The sequence below is a fragment of the Harpia harpyja genome, chromosome 15 (assembly GCF_026419915.1).
Source record: "Harpia harpyja isolate bHarHar1 chromosome 15, bHarHar1 primary haplotype, whole genome shotgun sequence".
Taxonomy (NCBI): Eukaryota; Metazoa; Chordata; class Aves; order Accipitriformes; family Accipitridae; genus Harpia; species Harpia harpyja.
In genome coordinates this window covers 6,167,224-6,190,886 of record NC_068954.1, presented here as the reverse complement: position 1 = coordinate 6,190,886, position 23,663 = coordinate 6,167,224, and the positions used below count along the sequence as shown (strand labels likewise).

General features: G+C 39.6%; 2 protein-coding genes across 13 annotated transcripts in view; one reads left to right on the top strand and one right to left on the bottom strand.

Moving 5' to 3' along the window:
- Positions 1-23,663, bottom strand: part of RUNX2 (RUNX family transcription factor 2) — a 222,981-nt gene that overhangs the window by 168,274 nt on the left and 31,044 nt on the right. The gene's annotated exons all lie outside the window — the stretch shown is intronic.
- SUPT3H (SPT3 homolog, SAGA and STAGA complex component) overlaps positions 8,922-23,663 on the top strand; it is a 281,438-nt gene continuing 266,696 nt past the window's right edge. Inside the window, exons 1-3 of one of the 8 annotated variants that reach the window (XM_052809361.1) lie at positions 8,980-9,077; positions 9,518-9,893; positions 19,722-19,816. In XM_052809361.1, the coding sequence (XP_052665321.1) occupies positions 19,722-19,816 (95 nt within the window). In that variant the 5' untranslated portion in view covers positions 8,980-9,077; positions 9,518-9,893. Of the gene's footprint in view, positions 9,251-9,517; positions 9,894-14,465; positions 14,896-15,328; positions 15,423-19,721; positions 19,817-23,663 lie in introns of those variants that run through there. The other 7 variants (XM_052809359.1, XM_052809358.1, XM_052809360.1 and 4 more) reach the window with 7 other exon arrangements.

Below are 23,663 nucleotides of genomic sequence, written 5' to 3'. Positions count from 1 at the left end.
GAGAGTGGGCGGGCATTTTGACAGCAGTTGTCAAAAACACATCATTTGTCTGGGGTAGGTTCATACCTACTGAAATATCGGTGCTATAAAAAGCCCAGTTCAGTAAACCTGGGATAGCGCAAAGTCTGTAACGTCAGCATGGACTGTGACTTTCTATGCTGACGTACACTTGCAGGATGTCAGATGATGAACAGGTTTTTTTAATACGTTGTCACTTATGATCTACATAACCACAGGATTCAAGGCCACAAGCCAGTCGTCAAAACCGGATGATTTTTAAGATTATGCAGATTTAAAGAAAAGTTGACTGTGGCAGAACAGTTAGTGGAAGAAAATATCCATGTTATAAGCAAGTGATCAATACTCTCATCACATGAAGCTGATGACATAATACATAATGCCAAATCTTGCAGCCCTTTCATACACTCTGTGCTCTTATGTGAAAAAGCGTAAGAAACTATTTTGCCAAACCAGACTGGACCAGGTACCTCTGCTTCTTAGATGCTGGTTAATAATTGACCAGCTCCATGGAAGCATCATGAAAGAAGTGGATTTTAATATAAGTTTTCTTTTTCTAAGGTATTTATTTTTGTAATTGCACAAAGAATAAGCTAGCATATGAGGAAGGAAACTGAAGCAGAAGTTATTTTCAAACTGATAAAAGAAGATGCTATTTTGTATGGAACAACTTCTAGTTGACCTTTGCAATGAATGCCATAAACCACTATTTTGGCCACAAATGGAACAACGTTTTTAGAAGGATTAATGTTTAATCTGTCTGTCTGTCTGTCTATCTATCTATCTATCTGTGCTGGATTTTAAAAAGACTAAAGGAAGCTAGCAGCTCACTCTCACTTATAATTGCGTCTGTAGAACTTTAAAACTGTACAAGATCTTTCTCTACTGTGCTGGATGCCATTAGCATTAGCATATTACCACAGAAAAAGAATCTAAAGTAGACAGCGAACTTCATAAGAAACTTCCAAAAGCCTTCCAATCCTCAAAAACCTTAATCCCCAACACAAACCTGACTTTCACAAAACCCACTAAAATATATGAACTGTTCAGTATGCTCACAGAGTTGATAACAGTCAGAGTATTTTTTGATAATGATAAAATCCAGAGCTATATTAGATGGGAGGAAGTAATATTTGAGGAATTTTGAAACCCTGGAGTAATTTCAGAGTGGTCAACCATTGCACTTATACTTGGGGGATTTTTTTTTTCTTTTTTGGCATTGGTACAGGTTTCTATCATCAGACTGCATGTCCTATGGCATTCACACAATATTGCACAAGTACCACACGCATTCTTTGTCTTTTCTGGCCCTGGATGTTAGGTGAACGTGAGCCTTATAAATAAAATGGACACTCAAGAATCTAGATACTGTACAAATACTTCGTAACAGAGGGATAAAAAAGATAGCAAGAAGAGGGAAAGAATCTCTCGAGATTCAAGAGTTCTGTATTGGCATTCTGTAGCAATTCCCAGTAAAAGTGCTTTAGCTGATCCCAGTTGTAATATTGGTTCATTGGAAAGGGTGACTGGATATGTCCTTTCGCTGATCTGAACACATTGCCTATAGTTTAAAATCAACATCTTAACTTTTTCATAATTTAAAAAATGTATCATCTCATTCATTAGTCTAAGAGTATTTTAAAATGCTTCTGTATTTTCCATCATGATGCTAAGTTGAAACTGGCAGAGTGGAAATTGGAGAGAAGTAGCAAAGAAATAAAAAAGTATCCTACTCTGCTTCCCAGCTCCAGAAATGACCAAAGCTGCCAGAGAAGCACCTTATACAAAAGGAAGACTGTGTGGAGAAGAGGTAAGAATATTCTCAGGAGCTCTGCTGAAGGCAGTGCTTCTTATCCAAAAGAAAGACAGAAACATGTAATTGTACACTTCCTTTAAAACTAGGTCTTAACTGCTTTCCTGTGTGTTACAGATCACATGTTATTTCACATTGGAAGCTTAGTGCTAAAACGTAAAACGTAAGGGCCAAGTTCAGCTCTTAGATACACATGCCCAACTCCAATGAACTCAAAGAGAGCTGTGTTCATATGTTTAGCAATGGAATTTGGCCCTAAATATTTAAACATTTATTCAGAGAAAAAAAAGCTTCTCTGATACATTTGTATCTCATATCTAATGTACACAGATTACCACCACTGGGCACCCACATTAAGGGATAAAAAGTTTTGGGGAACCATAAACTCAGCATTCTACCTGCTCTGCATGGTCAAATAACATGAATTTGTTTCAGATCTCTGAGGAAATTAAATTCTTAGCAACCTGTGGCTGATGCTATTTATTCTGCAGTCCAGGAGTAATTTGATGTAAATTCCTGGCACTGTTCCTATATTTCAAGAAATTACTGTTTTGAATGGACTGATTCTGGAAACTTTCATTATTTTAATATGCAATCCAGAAAGAACTAATGTCCTCTGCTTAGATTTCCTCTGCAGAGGAAAGCTCAGTGTTCCGGCTAATTCTCACTTATCTTTCAAAGGCTTATGACAGGAGTCCATAATAACCTAAACATGTCATTTGGAAATGGTTAACCTGAGGATCCCACTGTATTTCTGTTAAGGATACAACGGATTCAGAAACCTCCAAATTTTCTTCAAGCAACATAATACTCCAATTTGTGTATCTAATATAAGTAAACAATAACTATATATAAGTGTTATTTTCCTTGGGCAAATGACAGCTAGAGGACAGCTGAGTTCCGGGTTCAATTTGGTTGTCTACAATGTAAATGTTTACATTTAAGCTAGCTGTTTAAGCTCCCATTATAGTCAACAGTGATCTAAGTCTCAATTCACTTGCCTAAAATTAAGTCTCTAGTGCCATTACAGATGCCTTGGGCTACCTAAGAAACTGCCATGGGGCTGACACACAGGAGTCAGGACCTACGTGAGGCCCTTTACTCTTTGGAAAGGCAGACGGAGGCCAGACAACATAGCCCAGAGTACTTGACATAGATAACTAAACTCAGCCCTAGCAAATGCAGTCAGTGGCTTCTAGAGAGCAAGTCCAATGACCAAACGTAGGTGTCTACTTTCGGATGAACTGGTCTCTTGCCTGCACTGACCATGTTGACTGGGTTTCCACTGACTATAGTCGGAACCTAAACACAGCCCACATGTAGACACTTAATTTTAGATGACCGCACCTGAAATTGAAATTTACTCCTGATATCGTAGTTGACAGAATACATACTGTCATTAGAGTAATCACTATGCTTTTGGTTCAGCCAGGGTTAAGCTACTTTGGTTGTGCACTTTGTGCAGTACGGTGGTTTCAGTTAAATGGTGGCAGGCAGGAGAGCAAGCGTAATGGGCAGGTGTGATGACATGGGTGATGAATCTCTCTTGATGTTGTTTTGCTTCAGTGAGTTCCTTGAGATCCATATGGACAATGTTTAACTAAAGCTGCTACTTGCTCCCTTGCTAGAGGAGTCTCTGGCTGCTAGTGTTGGCTCTTCCCCTTGCTTGGGAGAATTGGAGCATTGCCTCCTCTTTACCGCTCTCGTTTTTAGGTGACCAGAACACGTAGCACACTGCCAGGGTGCTCTTTTCAGAGCTGCATGGATTTTGGGCACAGTCGGCTTTGTAAGAAAGACTCTGCACCAAGACTCAATTTCTGTTGTTAGAGCCTTTTGGCTGGAGCGCTCTCATCACGGAGGTCACCCTTGAGTATCTCTGGCTATAGAGGCGCAATGCAGGATGCTGCCAAAATGCTGTGACCATTGTAGGAAGTAGGTAGGAACAAAAGCATGTGCGGACTTTTAAGCTCATTAATAATCACAGCCAGTTGGGCCTTCTATCCAGGTCTTGCATCAGTGCTAACAAGGTAAGTTAAGAATGATCCAGGACCAAGAAATTCTTTGCTGGTACAAATCATGATTGTGGTTTGCTCTGGTGGTTATCTTGGTTGAGATCAAACCTCAAGTGTTACTTCAGATAATATATATAATTATTAGCATAAGTTTCCTTGATTGTGTGTGGAAACTCCCAACCTCATTTGTGGAAGCCATGGTTTTGAATAGCGTTCAACAAAGTAGCGTTATTTAAGCTATAGTCTCAGTTAGGTCAGTTGGCTGGAGAGGCTGGAGGAGCCGGTGGCTGGGAAAAGGATCCCTTTAAGTAGTTTTTCTTCAAGTTAATTGACTCAGTTCAGTGTGGAACAAAGCTCTGCTTTTGTCATATTTTCTGTTTCATTTGTATGCTGCTTACTTAAGGGTGTGCCTATGGTGCTGGCTTCTGAAAGGAGTGTTAATACACGTGCAAAATGACTATTACAGATTGAAGCTTTTGGTCACAACTGGATTACACAACACAAACTTTTATCTTCAAGATCACGGTGCTACCTAATTCTGCTTCTCCAGGTGGAATTGCCTTAAATCCATTTTGGCACAGAATACATCATTATTTTCATATTGTGCTAGTCTACTCTCCTGCTTTCATCCATACAAGCCAGGAGTGGATAAGAGTTGGCAACTTCATACTCGACTATTATATTGCAGAGTATGCTTTAATCAGCACCCTAATAAATAGCACGCCCAATTAATTGGGACATTTGCCAGCAAACCAATTCACTTCCCTACACTTCAGTGGCTGTAAATGATAAATAAAAAGCATGCTTGCTGTTGTCTGTGAGTGTATTAGGTGTAATTAACAGGTATGATTTGGTGTTCGCTGGCATGTGTTTCCTCAGTAGCACTCTGCTCATTTTTGAGTAGGATCCCTGTTCCAGTGCAGTTGCTAAATATCAATAAAGGACAGATTTCCCTTTCAGTGTTTGCTTAAATCAATGTAGTGCTTTTGTATTAAAAAAATAATGAATGTAATTTATGTATTTCTATGTATTACATGCCTACATGGTTTTGACAATAAAGGTGATAATTTAATTAGCACATTTCTGTTTTAATTAGCAAACAGGCCTTTGCCATACCATGGAATAATTTATAATAAAGGGAGGATTTCTGCTGCAGCTTTCTAATGCTACATTTTTTTACCAGGGGTTGCACGGTGGTTTGCTTTAAAGTGGCATTTCCTTGAGGGAGATCCACAGAAGTACAATCTATTTTCTGAAACTGGTATATGCGATGACTTACTGTGTGCATGTAACACTTTCTCTTATTTGGACACACTTTGCCAAAGTAAAATTGAACACAGCAAACCTTTCTAATCCCTGCATTCCTCACAGATTGCTTTAATGGAGACCAAAAAAATTATTGGAAGTAAATGAATATGAAAAGAGAAATGGTACTGGGGAAATCTTAACAAGGGATTTTAAAAACCCAGATGGCTATGGATCAGCAAATGGTAGAAACACTCATGTAATTAAAGGAGAACATCATTTGTGGGTTATCGGAAAAGAATTGTCCGTGTTGGCACTTACTTTGACTCGTTGGCAGGAGGAAAAGAAACCGCCCTGTACCACTGCATACGGTTCCTTATTAGTTGTGGCTTCTGCAGAGGCTCCGTCTCTTCTTTGGAGCATGGAGGATTTCTTTCATTACATAATCTGGATACTTTTTTTTTTTTTAAGATTAATTTTTTTTTTCTCTTGTGTGTGCAAATTCTCTTTGCACCAATGCTTCTATACTGAGGTTATTATGCCAAAGGAATGCAAGCATCTAGAGTAACAATGGTTCATTTTCCTTTAATGACTTTGTCGACAGGATGGAGACATTTTTGTGGTGTGATGAATTCACTCGGTCTCCCGTTGTGTTTTCTCCACATGCTTTGGAAACTCTCTCTCTCTCTTTCTGAGAGAATTGTGGCCATCCACTCCAGCAAGAGCTTCATTACTTTATATTCATTGTATTTAAATGACACCCCAGTGGTACTGACCTCCTGGGATGATTGATGTAAATTATATGCTATGTAGGGGAAAATAAAATCTTTTTCTGACTTTTTATGTTCTGCAGAGAAATAAAAAGTGAAAACAAATGACAGAGAAAATCAGGCCTATTCAAAGTGAAACTTTGTAAGCATTATGGTTTGAGCAGTCTCCAGTTTGTAAAAGTGCTGAGACAGTTTATAATGACCTTAGGATCTGAAAGGTGACCTGAAAAGGGAAAATAATTTTGTATGTGCCCTTTTTTGGTTCTGTATAATGCAAAACAAAACCTTGATCAGGTTTTTTTCCTCTCTGTGAAGTATAGCAAGAATTCAGACTCGAGTAGGGAGCAGCCACTGCACTTCTACCAGCTACACAAAGGCACAGTACTAGAAGGGACATTGTGTTCCTCGGTCCTCTTTCCTCCTGTCCTCTAGTAAATTTTTTTTGCATTGATTTAAGGTTTCATAGCCAGTAGGTATGTCTTGCTCAGTTATTCTGCCAGGAGTTATCACCTCAGAAGTGGCAACAGGGGGAATGTTCTTTCATCGGCCCAGCTCATGATCGGGCAGTAACTTCAATCACTTCTGAACTGGTAACCTCTCAGCACGGGCAAAAGGGTTTTGCACAGCAACAAAATTTGTCAGAAAAATGTTCTGTCAGTGCTTTTTCAGGCACCTCACTAAGTCACAGTGCCTCTATCCAAGCTCCTGCAAGTTATGTAGTTCACACTGGACATGCTCAACCATATTATCCCAGTAATTTCCTTATTAAAATTACCATATGGAATTGGCATAGTCATTTCTCTATTCTCTATGTTCTCATATATAGTCTGTCCTACCAATTCTGGTATACGTAAAGATATGCATGGTACACATCATAGAAATGCCAGCAATATGCTGCCTTGCCTTCCTCAGTTTAATGTAAGGTTTTGGCAAATTACAGAATTCAGCTAAAACTTGAGTTGCCTCAAGGAAGACTGCAGCACATTTCATAACTCGACAGAATGCTTTGATTCTCCTTTTGGCCAGGAAAATGCTTATCAATAATCTTGCTTTCGCTGGGGTTGCCCAGGTGTTTTAAAATGTATACCAGGAAGGAAGAGTTCAGGCCACCCCCTTTGCAGCAATAACTAGACTTTGCCGTGCATGCAAGAATCAGCAGCACGAGGCCTCTTATTCTCTAGGATATTATCTTAGCTGCTTGGTGTTTTGCCCTGTTGCTGTCAGTCCTTGGGCTGGTATCGGCTTTACTTTCATAATCGTAAGCAACAGCAGAAGGGAGAGAGGCTGGCAGCACTCAGCAGCGAGCAGCAGAATCGCCTCGTCTTTCTGAAGCTGAGGTGGGAGGTGGGAATGGCAAGGAAGCAATGCAAAGAGGACTGACTGATAGGGTGTTTATACGAAGTAGTAAGAAGAACGGGGAGTGAATGGTAGCCAAAAAAAAAAAAGGAAGTAAGGGCAGCAGAAGGAAGCTAAGGGAAAAAGGCGGAAAATAAGATGACTTTCTAATAAGCTGGAATTCTGATGGCCCCTAGAGCATTAAGATCATTGCAGTGGTTGCCTCCTTCCTCCTTGTCTTATCCCTCAAAAAAAGAGAGAAGAAAAATGCTAAGATGTACATAAAATTATGATGTCTCTAAGCTGTCAGTTTCTTAGAATGAATCATAGTATAAATAATATGGACCCTGTTCAGTGTGCAGGCAGGAATTTCATATTAAAGATGGACTGAGAAGGGCAAAGCAAAAGACAGACCACCGTAACTTTGGAAGTTATACACCCTGCAAACCTTCAAGAAAAGCAAGATTTTTGGTGGTGAAGAAAGCACTAACAGTTACTTCATTTACCTGTGTTGGTCACATTTATTAATTCCAGTTTATACCATGGTACAAATCAGCCTGTCTCCTAACAAACCTGCTTGTGTACTTGCAGATGAGTGGAATGGCTGACCTGAACTCACAAAAACCTACAGTTAGGAGGTGCTGAAGAAAGAAGAGGTGGAAAGAATAAAGGAAGGATTAAAAGAAGAAAGGAAGGATTAAAAGAAGAAAGATAGGTTAAATGCTCCAGCTCCCCTAGTCATGCCCTTCCCCATCAACCCGTTGAGCTGACAGGACACAGGAAGAGGAAAGCCGCCATTGCCAGGAACCAGAGAGAAAACATCGGCCCTGCTCATAGGTGGAAGGTATTTAACCACCCCGATGCGTTTAACCACCCCAGTGGTTAAATAGACTGGACTATTTCAGTTGGAAGGGACGTACAATGACCATCCAGTCCAACTGCCTGACCGCGTCGGGGCTGACCAAGTTAAAGCATGTTGTTACGGGTATTTTCCAAAAGCCTCTTAAACACTGACAGGCTTGGGGCATCGGCCACCTCTCTAGGAAGCCTGTTGCGGTGTTTGACCACCCTCTCGGTGAAGCAACGCTTCCTACTGTCCAGCCTGAACCTCCCCTGGCGCAGCTTTGAACCATTAACGGTACGGTTGCGGTGGTACAACTTGCTAGGTTGTAGCAAGGACCCACTGGTATTTCCAAAGGCAAAACTGTGCGCAGACAGCCGTTTTATGCAGCGAGGGGAAACCGCTGCACCGTTTTCAGACACCTCCACAGTGCCGCAGCGGCAGAGACGAGGCCGCGCCGCCACCTGCACGGAGGGCAGACACCTGTGTAACCGCACACATCCCCCCCGCGGCCGGGGACCCAGCCTCCCCTCCCCAAACCCTTCCCGCCTCTTCGCACTCGCAGCAGCCCTGAAGCCTCTTATCGCCCACCCTCCGGCGACGCCCCGCGCTGAGGGGGAAGGCGGACAGCCATGGCCGCCGCCGCTCTCCCCTCAGCCGCCGGGCAAAACCACCCGCGGTAGGGCGGGCCGGGGAGCGCGAGCCGGCGGCGGGCTGACGGCAGCTGCGGCGGCGGCGGGCGGGGAGGAAGCCCCGCCCCTCCCCGCCCCGGCTCCACCCCTCGCCCTGGGAGGCCGCGGCCGCCACACAGCAGATGGAGGCGGCGGCGCGCCGCGGCCGCTGTGTGGCGGAACCGGCCCCTCCCCTCCGCGGGCGGCGCCATTTTACCCCCCCTCTCGCAGCGTGTGCGCCTCAGCTGCTGTGGCGGCTGGGGGGGGGGGAGTGGAGAGAGAGAGAGGAGAGAGACGACGCCGCTTTTCGCCCCCCCCCCCCCCCCCGTTTCTTGCCTCGGTCCGGGCAGCGTGTGGAGGGGAAGGGACGAGGTTCAGCTCCTGCCCCTCGCTTTCCCCTTTGGGATAGCCGCACACGGGGGGGGGGGAACCGGGCACCACCAAGCCAGGCTGCTCCTACCCTCCTTCCTTCCTCCCCTGCACATCTCAGCCTCCTCCTCCTCCTCCATCCATCCATTCATCCATCCCCGGGGGTGAGCCTTTGAGTGAGTCACCAGCGAGGGCACGCAATTAGATAATGTGTTGCTGTTAACTAACTTAGCGAGGCTGCTCGTTTTTGGGGCCTTCAGAAATATTAACCTGGCGGGTTTCCAGTCAGCGATACCTGCGAGGCGCTGCTTGGCGGGAGGGGGCGGCGGGGGGGGGGTTGGGGGGAGGTGCGTGTGTGAGTGGGGTGTGTGTGTGCGTGGGGGGTGCGTGTGCCTGCGGGGGCTTCTAACTCCATCTATGTCCGCGGTTTTTGCGTTTCGTAGGTCGCGCTGGCCAGATGCGAGCAGCCGCGGTGCGAAGCGTACCCGCCGTGGGGTCTGCGGCCGGCAGCCTGGGGAGGGGGCTCCTCCGCATAAAGCCATCCGCCCCGGCATGGAAGCCAAGACGCTGGGAAGCGGCCCTGCCTTCAAGCCCGGCAGCGATGCTGCCTGGTACCCGGCTGCCCGGCTCCGCAGCCTCCTAACCGTGCGATTTTGGGTGGAAGCGCTAGAGCTGGGCTTGCTTGCTTGCTGGGAGGTCGCAGCGAGCAGCTGTTCCCATGTTCCACTCTTGCGTCGGGTTTTCCCGTGGCCTGCGGTGTTGTGACAGGCGTTGACCCTGCCCTGTTTTCGTTCTGTTGTCTTGCAGCTAATCTTGAAGGTGTTTCTAGAACTTTTTTGTTTAATTGCAGGCTTAAAATTGCGTGACGGAGGCCAGGCTTTGGCCTGCAGTATGTCACGTACTGTTGGGTATTATTAATTTCTTCTTGTCGCTCTGATGCAGTGAAATGTCAGTAGTTTGAATTTTTTCTCTGGGGGAAGTGGATTTTATTTATTTTGCACAAACAGGTGTGGTGGTTTATTAATAGGAATCCTTTAATATTCCTTACAGAAATGACTGGTAGATGCTAAAAACCTAGGAATAACAGCTAGTCCGGAAGAATACTTCTCTGTGTAGGCTTTAAGTGGTTTTGCCACTTACTAACTATATATGTCCTATGTACAGATCAACTGCTTATAAGTTCCTAGAAATTATACAAATGAATGATTTGCAATCTATGAATGCAAAGCGCAATATACATGCAAAATATTTATTACTGTGTGTGTGAAGGGGAGGTAAGAACCTGACGTTGCGGACAACCAAGTTTGCTGTATGGCATTAGTATTAGTGATTTATTGTGAGACATTTGATTTCCTAAGAGTGAATCTGTTTCAAGGTTTGCCGTGGTGTTGGTGATAGGCTTAAATTTTCTTTCGAAGTCTTTGATCTAACTCCCACATCATTCTCTTTCTTGGTACAGGCCTCTCTTTCCCTTTGGCTTAAGGCACTGCACCCTGTGTAGTGCTAACTTACTTGGCAGGCTGCAGTGCACCCTCCCTTTCTCCCTTTTTGCATATCTTTCTTCATTGTTGGCCAGATCCAAGTGGCATGGAAGGCAGTGTCAGTCTTTCTCTTAACTTTGGAGGACTTTGCACAGGCTTACATTTGCGTGTTAATAACATGCAAATCAGATTTTATTTTATGTTGGTTCCTTTTTCTCCTGTGTATTGTTGCTGTGTAGATGGGAATGCTGATGTTAAAAGTAGCATTTCCAATTGTAACAGTATTTATTTATGGTTTTCTGAAAGCTCCACCTCTGTGAGTCTTCTGAAAGTGTGAAAATGTTAGTTTTCATTTAGATGAAGAAATTCTTAGCCATGATGATTCTGAAGAAAAGCTTGAGGTCTAACCAGAATATGCTAAAAAGGCAGGAGGAAAAAGTCGAAGTCACATCTCTGAGAAGTAAACAAGAAATCCTTCTATGCTTCACTGGCGTTTTACTCGTGATTTTCAAATATATGGACTTGGAAACGTTGCTTAAGGTTTAACAGGATTCAGTAGCCTTTAGATTATTTGCTAAGCCTCTGAGTGTCATAACCAACTGAATTACTCTCATGGGCTCAATTCTGAATAGCTGGAATGGAGCTGTCTGAAATTTGATTAGTCAATTAGTAACTTGTCAGCATAAGCAAGCTGTAATTTACTAAGCTGCAAGTGTTTTAAGAATTACTTACATGTAATAGTCCAGAGCAACACTCAACATTGTTCACGTTGTTACTGCTGTTCTTATGCGATCCCCTCAAGCAATGAGACCAGCTAGACAGTGTCTTTCTAGGTCTTTATTGCAAGGGTGTTCTAAGGCATGAGGCCAAACCCAAGTAGTGTAATTATACCATAGAAACTAATTGAGTTGATGCTCTTGTTGCAGTTGTGAAATAGCCAAATGTGTAGATACACGAAGCGTGTAAAGAAAAGGAAACTAGTTAGGCCTGTGTTCTCATGGAACCAGGCAGTAGTCACTCAGTTATTACGTTATCTGGAGCTGATCAGAAAACTGCATGTCAAAGGTACTGGAAATGATATTGATTAGATCTGTAGTCTGTGTTTCAGATACTTGGCATTCGTAGTGCTACATGTAATCATTATTAATTTGAAGTAGTCTTAGTATGTGTTCATTTGCAAGCTAACGCAGAATAAATTTCTATTTATAAATAATCTTTGGCTTTTCTCTACCCCTGTATTTTGCATATGCTTGAAGTATTATGTTTGATTACAATCACATGTTCACAGTGTCAACTACGAAGTTTCTAGTTCACACAGCTCCTTAAACTATCATAGAAGGAGTAACAGTAATGGTAAAAAGAGGCTGGGAGCTTGTATGAGAGAGGTGATTTGAAGCACCTAGGTATTGGCCTAATTCTTACTAGTGTCTCTGGGGTAAATCATAAGAATTATCAATACAGCTCTCCATTGTTAAGTGCTTTTAAAAATCATGTGCTTAAGTAATGAAGAAAAATGTGTATTTTCAAGTAAACAGGAATACATTTTAGCAGAAACCTGTTGGACATCATCTGCAACCGTGAGAGCTCTGAAGGCGGTTGGTGTCCTGAATGTTACTGACTTACTGTTAGACCTACCTGTTAAGAGCTAATTTTCATGGTTGTAATTTATATTAAAGCAATGGCTGTTTTTCCTGTAGTTTTCCTAAGTGTTAGGTGTTGTGCAAATAAGCAACAAGGGAAGTAGGCATTTTCTGCTCTAGAGAATTTAGACTTATGATGGCAAGCAGTGATTTCAGAAAGGAGAGGAACAGTTCAACAATAAAAATTGGAGAAAATTCTTATAATGTCATCTATGTATTTGGCTAGTCATTCTTGATTAGGAATTTTTGATATGTACACTGATGCCCTAACTTGGGGGCAGCAACGGGGCCAAGTATGAAATTCCTGATATGTCAGAATGTTCAGTTAAGGTCAGGGTGGAACTGTATTATGAAATTATTTTAGCTGTATTTCAAACAGTGAACTAAACACAGCTCGGGGTGATGTGAAAGGAGGAGGATCAATGTAATCAGTGTGATAGGTTGGGAAGATAATGCTATCTTGAAAGGAGTTGAACAGATGAAGACAGGTGAAGGCCTAGAGAGAGAAATTATACCCAGAAAAGTATAGTTTAAAGCTCATAGTAAGAAGGGGGAAAACTTGGTTGTGCTTTACAGAGAATCCAGCTGCATTAGCAAAACCTTAAATTTTAAGTTACTTTAGGTGGAACTAAAGGTGGATGGGAACTATGATGACTAATGGATTTGCTTGTTGGCAAATGAGCAGTAAAGCATACTGGCAGAACTAACTTGACATCTGCGTATTCATATAGGAATGGTTTACTCTTCAGAAAAAGCAAAATGCTAAGTTATAGTTTGGGGTCTGTTCATCTTTGCATGCTGGAGTCAAGTATGTAAGTTCCTAATGAGTTGAAGCTGTTTTTTATCACAAGACTTGCAAGCACACCTTATATTTGCTTCACTGAAAATTGTCAGTGGTTACCGCAGGAAGGTCATGGTCACTAAATTGCATGTCTATACATTTCTTAAATAATTGGTATGGAAGATTCAGAATGCTACTAAAATAATGCATTTTGAGAAAATAATTGCTAGTCCAAACAAAGTTATGGTTACAAGAGCCAGATTCTGGAAGCTATGGAAACTTTGCTGTTAGTTACAGGTTGTCTGGTCTTTACACTGTTAAAGCATTTTTAGGAAGGAAGAAAAAAGTCATTGGTGCTTATTTTGCAGTGCCATTAACTGCCAAATGTGTCATGGAGTTTGCAAAAAAGTGCTGCATGTTCAGATCAGAGGGAGGTGGGCATATACATTAGATTCATTTTCCCTGCTTTCTTGGTTAAAAATAAATAAATCACTTCTGGGCAAGGACAGAGCTCTGATTAGACTCGAGTTAGAAACTCTGAGAGAAGTGTTTGTAAACATCTCCAGATGTGGAGGCATACCTCTCATGTAAGATTATGCTGTATGTTTCTCAGTCTCAAATAAAGTAGTCACATCTGTGTATTAATATTCTTTCAGTAGTCCAGACCATTTTGTGGTCTGTTTCAGAAGAGTCTTAAATAACTGTCATGTCTAACTCATGGGTGGACAAATAATAGCTTAAAATATGAGGACATGTAGAGTCATTTCAAGTAAAATACAGTGGTTGTTAAGCAGAATAGAGTCAGAAGGTTACGCTTTAGTCTGTAGTTGGTTAGTAACTTTTCTTTCCCTGCAAAGTCAGTGAGAGAGAGTTGTTCTTGTTTACTGCTTTCATTTAAGGTCTTTGGTAAAATTAATGCACAAAGATACTTTATTACGAGATGTATAAATGGAATATTAAGGATTATTTTATCTCCAGGGATGTCGAACAGGACAGTTTTAAAGATAAAATCAATAAGATGCATTTTATTCTTTGGACCAAAATCTATGCCTATATGTATTTGAAAATTTGTTTTACCCTTTGTTATCAGACATGCGTATTTCTACTGTAACTTCTAAATGGGAATGAATGACTGAGTTGCCTTATAAGTGGAAAGGGGGAAATGATGTTCAGTTGTATTCCAAGCCTGTTTCATTCCAAGAAAGAGTGTCACGGTTAAAGATGAGATGCTTATTTGTCTGGGTGGTGAAAGCTGGGCTGTGCATTGACAGCTCTCAGATGAATATTTCTTTCTGGTATTCACTTTAAAATAAAACTATCATAAGCATCTAGTCTATCGGTAATAAATGGAAGCAGCAGTAGCAGATGTAATGTGTTATCCTTAGCATGAATAGTGCATGCATGCCACTTTGTGATACTTTGTTAGTTAATTAAAAAATGAAAGAAAGCTGAGATTGCATCTCTAGCTTTGAACAATATTATTGTGTGCAGACCTGATGCAGATGTGTCACTGCCTGCCCACAGATCGCTTCTAATCCTGGATTCATGGTCTGGCTATTCCTTGAAAGTTTGTGCCTTTGCTTTATCTGTTTGGCTTTTAAGAGGCTGTGTTTAGGGAGTATGGAAGTTATTAATCTTATAGCGTATAAGCAAAGGCATTTCTTAATTGTTACACAAAAGCTGATTTTTTTGGACCTGAACAGGTTAGAGGATGATGAAAGAGTTTCATGATACACTTTGAATCATTAATTTGTTGTAGAATCTTGGTCATCTGTGCATCGTGCTCATCTAAGACCCTTTAGAGTGTTTCTAGTTCCAGCCTGCTTGAACAGCTCAGGAGAGCTTAAGGACTTAATACTTAGTGTTTTAATTTTCAGTTATTCCACACTACTGGGAGAGTGGGTGATCAGCAAAACAATGTATGTACTTCAGTAGTTGGTTATGGGTTATTGGGTTTTTAACTTTTTTTTTAATATAACTTTGAGCATACACTTAGTCAATCTTGCATGTGTTCAACAGGGTTTACAGTTGTTTGTTTTTTTTTTTTTTTTAAAAGAAGTACACTAACAAAAATCTGTATTTCCTGTAGTTAATTAAGTTCTTCCATCTCCAGTCCTAGAAGACTGTTATCTTACACTCTCTTATCTGCTGGTGAGGTCATGCATGCAGTAAAATACTCAGTGGTAACAGACTAGTTAATCTAATTACTCTGAAGTAGAGGGTGTGAGAACAAAAGCATTAATTTTAATTTTGTGTTGATTCATAGTCATCTTGGCTTTTATTTCCTTCCTGTTTTGTTTGGGTTTATATAAATGAAAATATGTCACTCTTCAAATTTTTGCGTGGTTTCAGGTTGTATGCAAAATGTATTTATGAAAGGCAAGAAAAGAGGGCTGATGCAGTAACCACATTAGATATATGTTTGATGAATTAAGTCATCATAACAGTAAGTTCTACTGTAACGTGTTATTTAATGAAAAACTTATGCAGCGACACTTTTTTTTTTAGTAATTCTACAACTTCTTTAGCCTATAACAGAGACATTGGATAAAATCTGTGAGAATCCATTTTTGTTTTAAACTGACCCAGTTTAGACTTCGGTGTGTTGTGGTTGGTTTTGGCTTGGTTTTTTTTGTGAAGTGAAAGCTGTAGGTAATAGTAATGTTTGCTCTTCCTGATGGAGTTTAGATCAACTATTGAAGAGATGTATTGGAGGACTGTTCTGTAGTGACTGTTTGGGTGCACCTTTCTCTTAGATCCTAATGTGACATCTTGGCAGTGGTGGTTGGTGAAAGTATTTTAGTAGTATTTCAAAAGATGGAGTTGGTGACTGTGTGTGTATACATATTTTAAGACTGCTTATATACGTCCCAAATGATATGAAATGGCTTAGAGATTTGGTGCTCTACAGTTATGGGATAAATGTATAGCCTGTATATGAAATTCAAGTTTTAGAAGCCGTAGAATTTCAATTCTTATACTCTCTCAACTGGATCTTGAGTAGATGGGTTATACAGATCACTTATTGATTGTACAAACATCAGTGTGAGTTAGCATTGCTTGGTAATTTCAGAGTGGATATGGATATGAAGGATGGCTATGAAATGAAAGTCTGCCCACGTATCTTACTTTGTGAGAAGGATGGGCCTAAACTTGACGAGAAATTACTTAGAATTTGTTTCCCTCAACTGAGAACTCTCTTGTTCTGCTGATTCATATGGAACAAGTACTATTTTCTGTTGTGACTCTTTAGTGTAAAAGGCATTGAGATTACAGTAGATGCTTTTAAATATTTATATTATGAACAATATATGTAATTTGTATTTATATATAATATATATAATGTTCTATATAATACGTATTTATACTGTATATTTTTTTAATATATATATATTTTTGTTTATATGATGATTAGAGGGCTGGAGCACCTCCCCTGTGAGGACAGGCTGAGAGAGTTGGGGTTGTTCAGCCTGGAGAAGAGAATGCTCCGGGGAGACCTTACAGCAGCCTGCCAGTACTTAAAGGGGGCCGACAAGAAAGCTGGCGAGGGACTTTTTACAAGGGCATGTAGTGATAGGACAAGGGGTAATGGCTTTAAATTGAAAGAGGGTAAATTTAGATTAGATGTAAGGAAGCAGCTCTTCACTGTGAGGATGGTGAGGCACTGGAACAGGTTGCCCAGAGAGGTTGTGGCTGCCCCATCCCTGGCAGTGTTCAAGGCCAGGTTGGATGGGGCTTTGAGCAGCCTGGTCTAGTGGAAGGTGTCCCTGCCCATGGCAGGGGGGTTGGAACTAAATGATCTTTAAGGTCCCTTCCAACCCAAACCATTCTATGATTATATATATACCTTTTAATGTATATTTTTTTACTAAAGATTTGAGTGCAATATTTTACTCATGGGAAAAGAATTTGTAAAAGCTGGACCTATTTGGATGGGAACTCATAATTACTAGTCCAAATAGTGTTAATCAGAAGTTATCTTCTCCTTGCTAGAGTTTATGTTGAAATAATCGGTGACCTAATCCGAACATCTGAATTCATTTTGTAGAATATGGTAAACAGCTGCATTTCAGTTTGGAGCCGAAAGAAATACAGTATATTGACCCATTGAAGATTACAGTAGGCTTTTCAGTTCCATGTTAGCTGTACTTATTGAAGAAAATTGATTTGAGAGTGCTTCTGCTTTTGAATGATTTTTTTTTTTTTTTTTTAATGTCCGGAAGAAAGGAAATAGAACATACGGATGACGGGACTTTGATGTGTAAAGAAGTTAATTATCTAAACCATCAAACAAAATGTGGGCTGTGGAAGTAATTATTGTAAAGGGTCTGACAAAGCCTGACAAGCTGCTGGTTTTTTAGGTCAAGAAAATGCTGTACACCTGCTTGATTTGAAAGTTAAATCATTTGGTTGCAATAGGAAGACCAAGTTTTTAGTGAAGCAGTAGCTGATAAGCTTTCAGCTCTCAAACCTACTCATACTTATACAGATGTACAGCCCTTCAAGTTTTTTTAATTAAACTATTCTTGTCCACATGGAGGGCAGGAACCATAAAAAGTATTTACTCCAAAATAGGACATGCATGAATCACAAGTGTTATGCTGTGAGGAGGCAACTGTGGAATTGTCCCATGTTTTGGGGGAATTGTGGGATTATACTTCATAAATTAGCAAAATAGAACCTCATGGATAAAACAAAATATCTGCCATGGATGTTCAAAGAAAATAGCCATATGCTTTAAATTACGTAGTTAGTTTAAAAAAAATTAAACTTAACCCCTTAAGTCTTTATGTTATTCAGTTTTTAAGGCACATATGATTGGTATGTTTCAGGATTTTTTCTACAGCTGTTTTAGAAAGTATTAACTGAGGTGTTCCCTTAACTACTTTCTCTAGGGTCTGGGTAAAATATAGAATATACAGTATATTAATTTATATTTAGGAGTATTGGTACTGTGGTATCGGATATAAATATGTAGCTACTAAAATGACTCATAATCAGTCCCAATCAAATAATGAACAGTAAAATACATACAAATTTCCAAATCTTTGGGCTGTTCCTGGTACGTGGGTACCATTGCAGCTTCCTCTTCAGTCCCTTCCATACCGTCTATAGAGCTTTCCTAGAAATACTGTCACCTTCCTTCATGTTAATAGATGTTTTCTACCTTTTTTTCTTTTTTAACTCACTAATTTGACTGTTCAGATTATATGACTCTTTGCTAACTGCTGATAATGGCAGGATCCTGCCAATACTTAAGCCTGGTGTGTAACTACTCATGATTAAAATCAGACTTTAGTGGGAGTAAACTTGTGTTTAAAGTTACACATGTGCATAAGTGCTTGCAGGATGGGGACCTAAATTACAATCTGCTTGAAGATGAACAGAAGTCTGTGAAAATCTACTTAAAAGCATTAAAAAAAATTAAACTTACATCTAAATGCATAAACGTCTTATTTTTGTTGTTCATCCATATGCTGTTATGTCATTAGCCTTTCAAAGCACTAATTCTTTTGTTATTTTTTGAAGATATCTTATGCTTTGTATTTAGAGTATTACAAGTTTCCTTAAACCAAAGCATAATTGTGATTGATTGCAATGCTTTTAATGGCATTTAATATAAATCTGGTCATGTACATTAAGTTTGTTTTTAAGAAAAGAAGTCTCTCAACTTTAGAATTTAAAAGTGGAGAAAGGTAGGGTCTCTTTAGAGGTCTTACAGCAAAGCAAACTGTATTAACATGGATTTCATTGCCATTACCACTGCTACTAGTAATAGTACAAGAAATAAGCAGTACAACTCAACTGTTACTAGTGTGCAGCAAACTAGATAGAGGAGGAAATGTAGTGGCAATATACCCTGTTTATCAGGAGACTTACATAGTGTGTGCAGTTCTTTGTTAAAAAGTTATGTGAAGGGAAAAATGAAATTCCCTATTGTATATTTATGGAGTTTTCCATAATTAGATAAATTTTGGTGTGTCAGTCTTTTAGTAAATTAAGTTATTTTAAAAATGAAATTGTTTAAAGGCATTTGACTTGCCTGTTATTGAAGAGGAAAATGTAGATATGTTAATTACTTCATAGAATAAGAGTAGAATTGTCCTGGGTTTGGTTTGGAGTTTTTTAATGAGAAATTTGTATAGAAAAGCTGTAAAATATTTTGTATAAAGATGGTACCTTCAGTCATGTAAGTATTATGATGATGTTCAGGTCCCACTCTTTCTAATGCATTTCTGTTTTAAAGACTTAAGTAATATGTGTACATAAAGCTGGTGTTTTAGAAAGGAAGCTTGTGATCTCAGTGCTCATCAGATTTTATCTGGCTTTTTCTGAGATTCTATTTTACTTCTCTTGGTCTCAGTGGAGATGTTATGGATGTGATTTACTAGTGCTTAGGTTACTGCAGGAATATAAGAGGATGTTTTGGGTAGTAAGATATCAGTGCCTATGAATACCATGTATTCCAGAATAACAGTGTTTGTATCTTAACACCTTTCCATTGGTGCTCCTAGGGTACCTATAAATGTTCTTGCAAAAATAGTGCATGCTTCTAATACTTTGGTTACAGTAAACATCAACTCTGTTATGTTTCTGCAGTGTCTCAGGCTTCTTTTTGCATGCAGAGCCTTTACGTTCAAGTCCACCCCAAGTAGCTTTTCTTCCCTTTTGAATATCTAGTGTGAAACATACATGTGCTCTTTTTAAAAGTATTGTAAGTGCTGTTATTTCTTTGTTTACTCAGATGAGCAGCACTGTGGCTAGCCCGATGTCAACAGTTGCCTCTTCAAGCAGTGGAAGGAAATCAACAAGCTTTACACCTGAATTGCAAAGTATGATGTAAGTAATCAGTCAAAGTATCTGGTAATATCTGCATTTTGTATGCATCTTTTAGCTGGTTTCTTAGAATGTGTATATAAGGGTGATGGGGGAAAGAAGAGCAGGTATTAGTGATGCAGCTGTTAGTGTTTTACTTCTGATGTGTAAAACATTCAGAGGTGACTTGGATAAATAAAGAACATATCCTGTATTGAAAAGAGAGAGAATCCTGTTGAGTAAAGAAATGCAATTTTTGGTATTACTTTAGAAGTCTTTAGAGACCTATATTTCTCTATAGGTCCTTCATCAAAGAAAGCTAAGCTTCCTGTTGTCATATATACTTACTTAAATAAATATTTTGTATTAACATCTTGCAGCGTTAATACAGAGCAGTAGACGGCTGAGATCATAATGTTGCTGATGAAATTAAGATATGGAACACTTGTAAATAACTGGGTTTTGGCAGATAGGAAGTAAAGTTGTTAAAAAGATAAGTTATTTGTTGTTGTAAATTAACAGTGGATTCTTAGAAACGCAGTTCCAAGCTGTGATATTACATGATTTTGTAGTTTACAACTTATAAAACCTTGCATGTTATTTGAACAGGTGGGTTTTGTCAGTCTTAAAGATACTTCCATAATCAGAAGGATTCCTTCTGTAGAAGTCTTTATCTGGTAACCTACTACACTGGTCTGACTGCAAATCTTCATTTTGTAGGAAAGCAACACATTCATCAAAAAGTTTGACCTGCCACTACACAGCTTTCCCCCATCGCCCCCCTTTCTATGTGTATCCAAGTCACTGTACTGTCAGGATGGGGGTGGGGGGGAAGTAATGAGCTTGTTTCCGTGTGGATTTGTGCTCCTGATTTATCAAACACTTTAAAGAGTATTTCAACCTAGAGCTAAGAGAAATCTAACCTCTAAGGCGGTAGATAGAGAGCTAGGCTGTAGAGGCTCATGTCTAAATTGTACATTTTTTAAAAATATATGATTGTGAATGTTACTTATGGAGCGGGGGGAGAGGATGCACATTTGCCAGTTGCTGAGGTCAGCTGCACATAAAAGGGAGCTTTGCTTTACGAAATCTTGCAAAAGTGTCTTAAAGGATTTTTCCCTGTGTTCATTTGTCAGAGTTGAAAATGAAATGGAGAAAGCTAGTCCCAGAGTACTGAGACATAAATCTATGGTTTCAAAAGATAGTGGTAATCATCGGCTCTTTTCACTTGGCTCTGGAAGACTGTCCAGGATATTGTTTAAGATAGGATGAGGTAAAGAAGGATGGACTGAACCAGGGATTTTGGGCTACTGATCTTTACTTTGGCAAGATCATTGAAAACACTTAGTATTTGAAAGCTTCTTTTTACTGTGTTGCTTCTTTTTTTTTAAATTAATTTTTAATCAGCTATATATAAATCAAAATAGTTACAGCATCCACCTTCTGACCTATAGATGGATAACTACATTTTAATGACAGGGAAATTTTATTTATTAAAATTATGGATGCGTCCTGACTGTTAGCATGATACTATCCTTTTGATCATTCTACTTTAGGTCATTAATCGTTGAATATCTATTAATTTGTGTGAGTTAATTTTTAGACTTATCTGAAATGTTCCACTCTCCTCCTTCCCCTTTCCATTGTGTTAGAGCTGAAGATTAGGATAGGAAGAATGTTAAAGCTTTATTTTTATTTATAAATACATATAAATATTTTTTTTTCTGCCAGTTGCCTTCCATAACCATAAAGAAGTTAAAGTATTACAAGCCTCCACAGATAATAATTATTTACCTGCATAAAAACTGCATTTGGCCCTTTAACGTAGTGGAAATATTTAACATTTTAGTATTGCTGTGTCATATTATATATGCTCTTTGTTTTTACTTCTTTGGCACTTGTGAAGGAGTTCATTTAGGAGCAAAAAGGTGTTTTAGGTCACTTCAGACTACATTTGAACTGCCCTTTTTTTTTTTTTTTTTGTTTCGTCTTGGTCAGTTATGGACATGACAATGTTATATAAGAAAAATGGTATATCTTTTGAATGTCCTGTGCCAAGTCCCCCACCTTCCCTGCTCTCACACACTCAACCTGTTCCTAACGATCCCCTCTGGCTCCTTGCTGCTCCTTTTAGGAGATACAGGATTTTGTGCAGATTAAATGGTGGTGAGAACAATGCTGTCTTGCTTGTTCTGTCATGTGTTGTAGATCCACCTTCATTGTCATGTAACAATTTCTGATGTGAACTGCTGTATGGGCAGTAGATGTGAAAGGAATTACTTGCCTCTGTTAAATTCTACAAAGAATTCCCTGTCCAAAAGTAGAAGATACAGTTTGTTTTCAGTGCAATGTCCTTAAGAGACTACCAGATTGTTGTGAAGTGGAGCACGGGATACATTCCACTGGAGTATTTTTCAGTATAATGTGAATGAGATAATGAACTGTTTCCTGTGCACTGACTTCTCTGAAGTAGATGAGTACTTTGTTACAAACCCAGTGGTTTGGTCTATTGAGTTCTTTTCAGATAGAAAAATATTAGTTCTCTCCTTCAAGAGAATTCTGTTCAGTTGTTGTTCACATCTATTATAGTCATCTACACTGGAAAATATGAGTTGTTTTTGGTGGAGAAAATAACTGTGTTTAAAAAACAAAAGAGCAGCTGTGAAGTTTGGAGTCAAAGAAGCCTGTGCATCAATTTGGATCAGTATCTGGGGAGCCTGCATTTTAATTGTGGACTTCCTGATAAGTATTTTGAAACTACCCTCCCCGCCAGTATACACATGATTCTGTCAGAATGTAGAAGTTATTGTTGGCCATATAAATGGAAGAAATAGACATTTTCCTTTTTCTTCAGAACCAATGCAGTTACACTTTGAGAGCTATGCAAACAGATCTTCTGTGCTTTAGAGTAACAGTTTTCACAGTTTCATTAAACTAGTAGGAACTGAAGAAATTCCTTGAATGTAATGAGCACATTGAAAGTTACATTTTTATTGTCTGCTGGGAAAAAAAGGAGACTTTTGAAATGATAAAGTGCCAGGGATGAACCATGTGGAGAAAAAATGACAGCTGTTTCTTTTGGCCAGGACCCCAAAATGAAGTTACCCCTTTAAAAGAACTTTCCAGGCTCTGACAGAAGCTGACATTTTTTATAAACTACATAATTTAGAAAGTTACAGATTCTCCTGTTTAGGCAATTTGTAACAAATCCATGCTGACATCTTAAGATCCTGGGAAATAGTAAAGGCTGGAGCATTACAGTGCAAAAGAGGTAACAACTTTCTTAAAAGAAAATAGGCTCTCTCTTCATAGTTTGTTATTGTGAAGTTGAGTAGGATCACCTATTTCCTATGGATTGTCATCCATATGGAGTAATACGAAGAGTAACTTGTTCTGCCTTTCCTAACAAAAAAATGGGTGCCCCAAGAAGATGAGCTTGTGAAAACTAAGTCATATAGGGACATTGGGTGCTAATCCAGAATGGCGTTTGGTAGTTTGTGCTGATGTTAAAAAATGGGCTGTTGGATTTTGGGGACTTAAAAGGCAGAAGGAATGCAGAGAAACTGTCTTTTTGAAGTAGAATGTCAAATCCTGTTATAACCCAGTAGTGAGATCCTGGAAGTCTGTGGACAGCAGTGCCTCACAGTCTGAAGGTGGTATCTTTGATTAGTTTATAATTTACAGCACTGAAGTATTGAGTCAGAGTTTGACTCCCTGGAATGCTTAAATTTATATGTAACATTAAGCTTGTGAGTAATCCCATTTAAGGTGAGGAGGTTATTCATATGCTACATCTGTTACATATGCTATACCTATTTTTTAACCACAGCATTAGGGAATGAGCTGAATCCTTTTGTAGAATTGTGTTTTT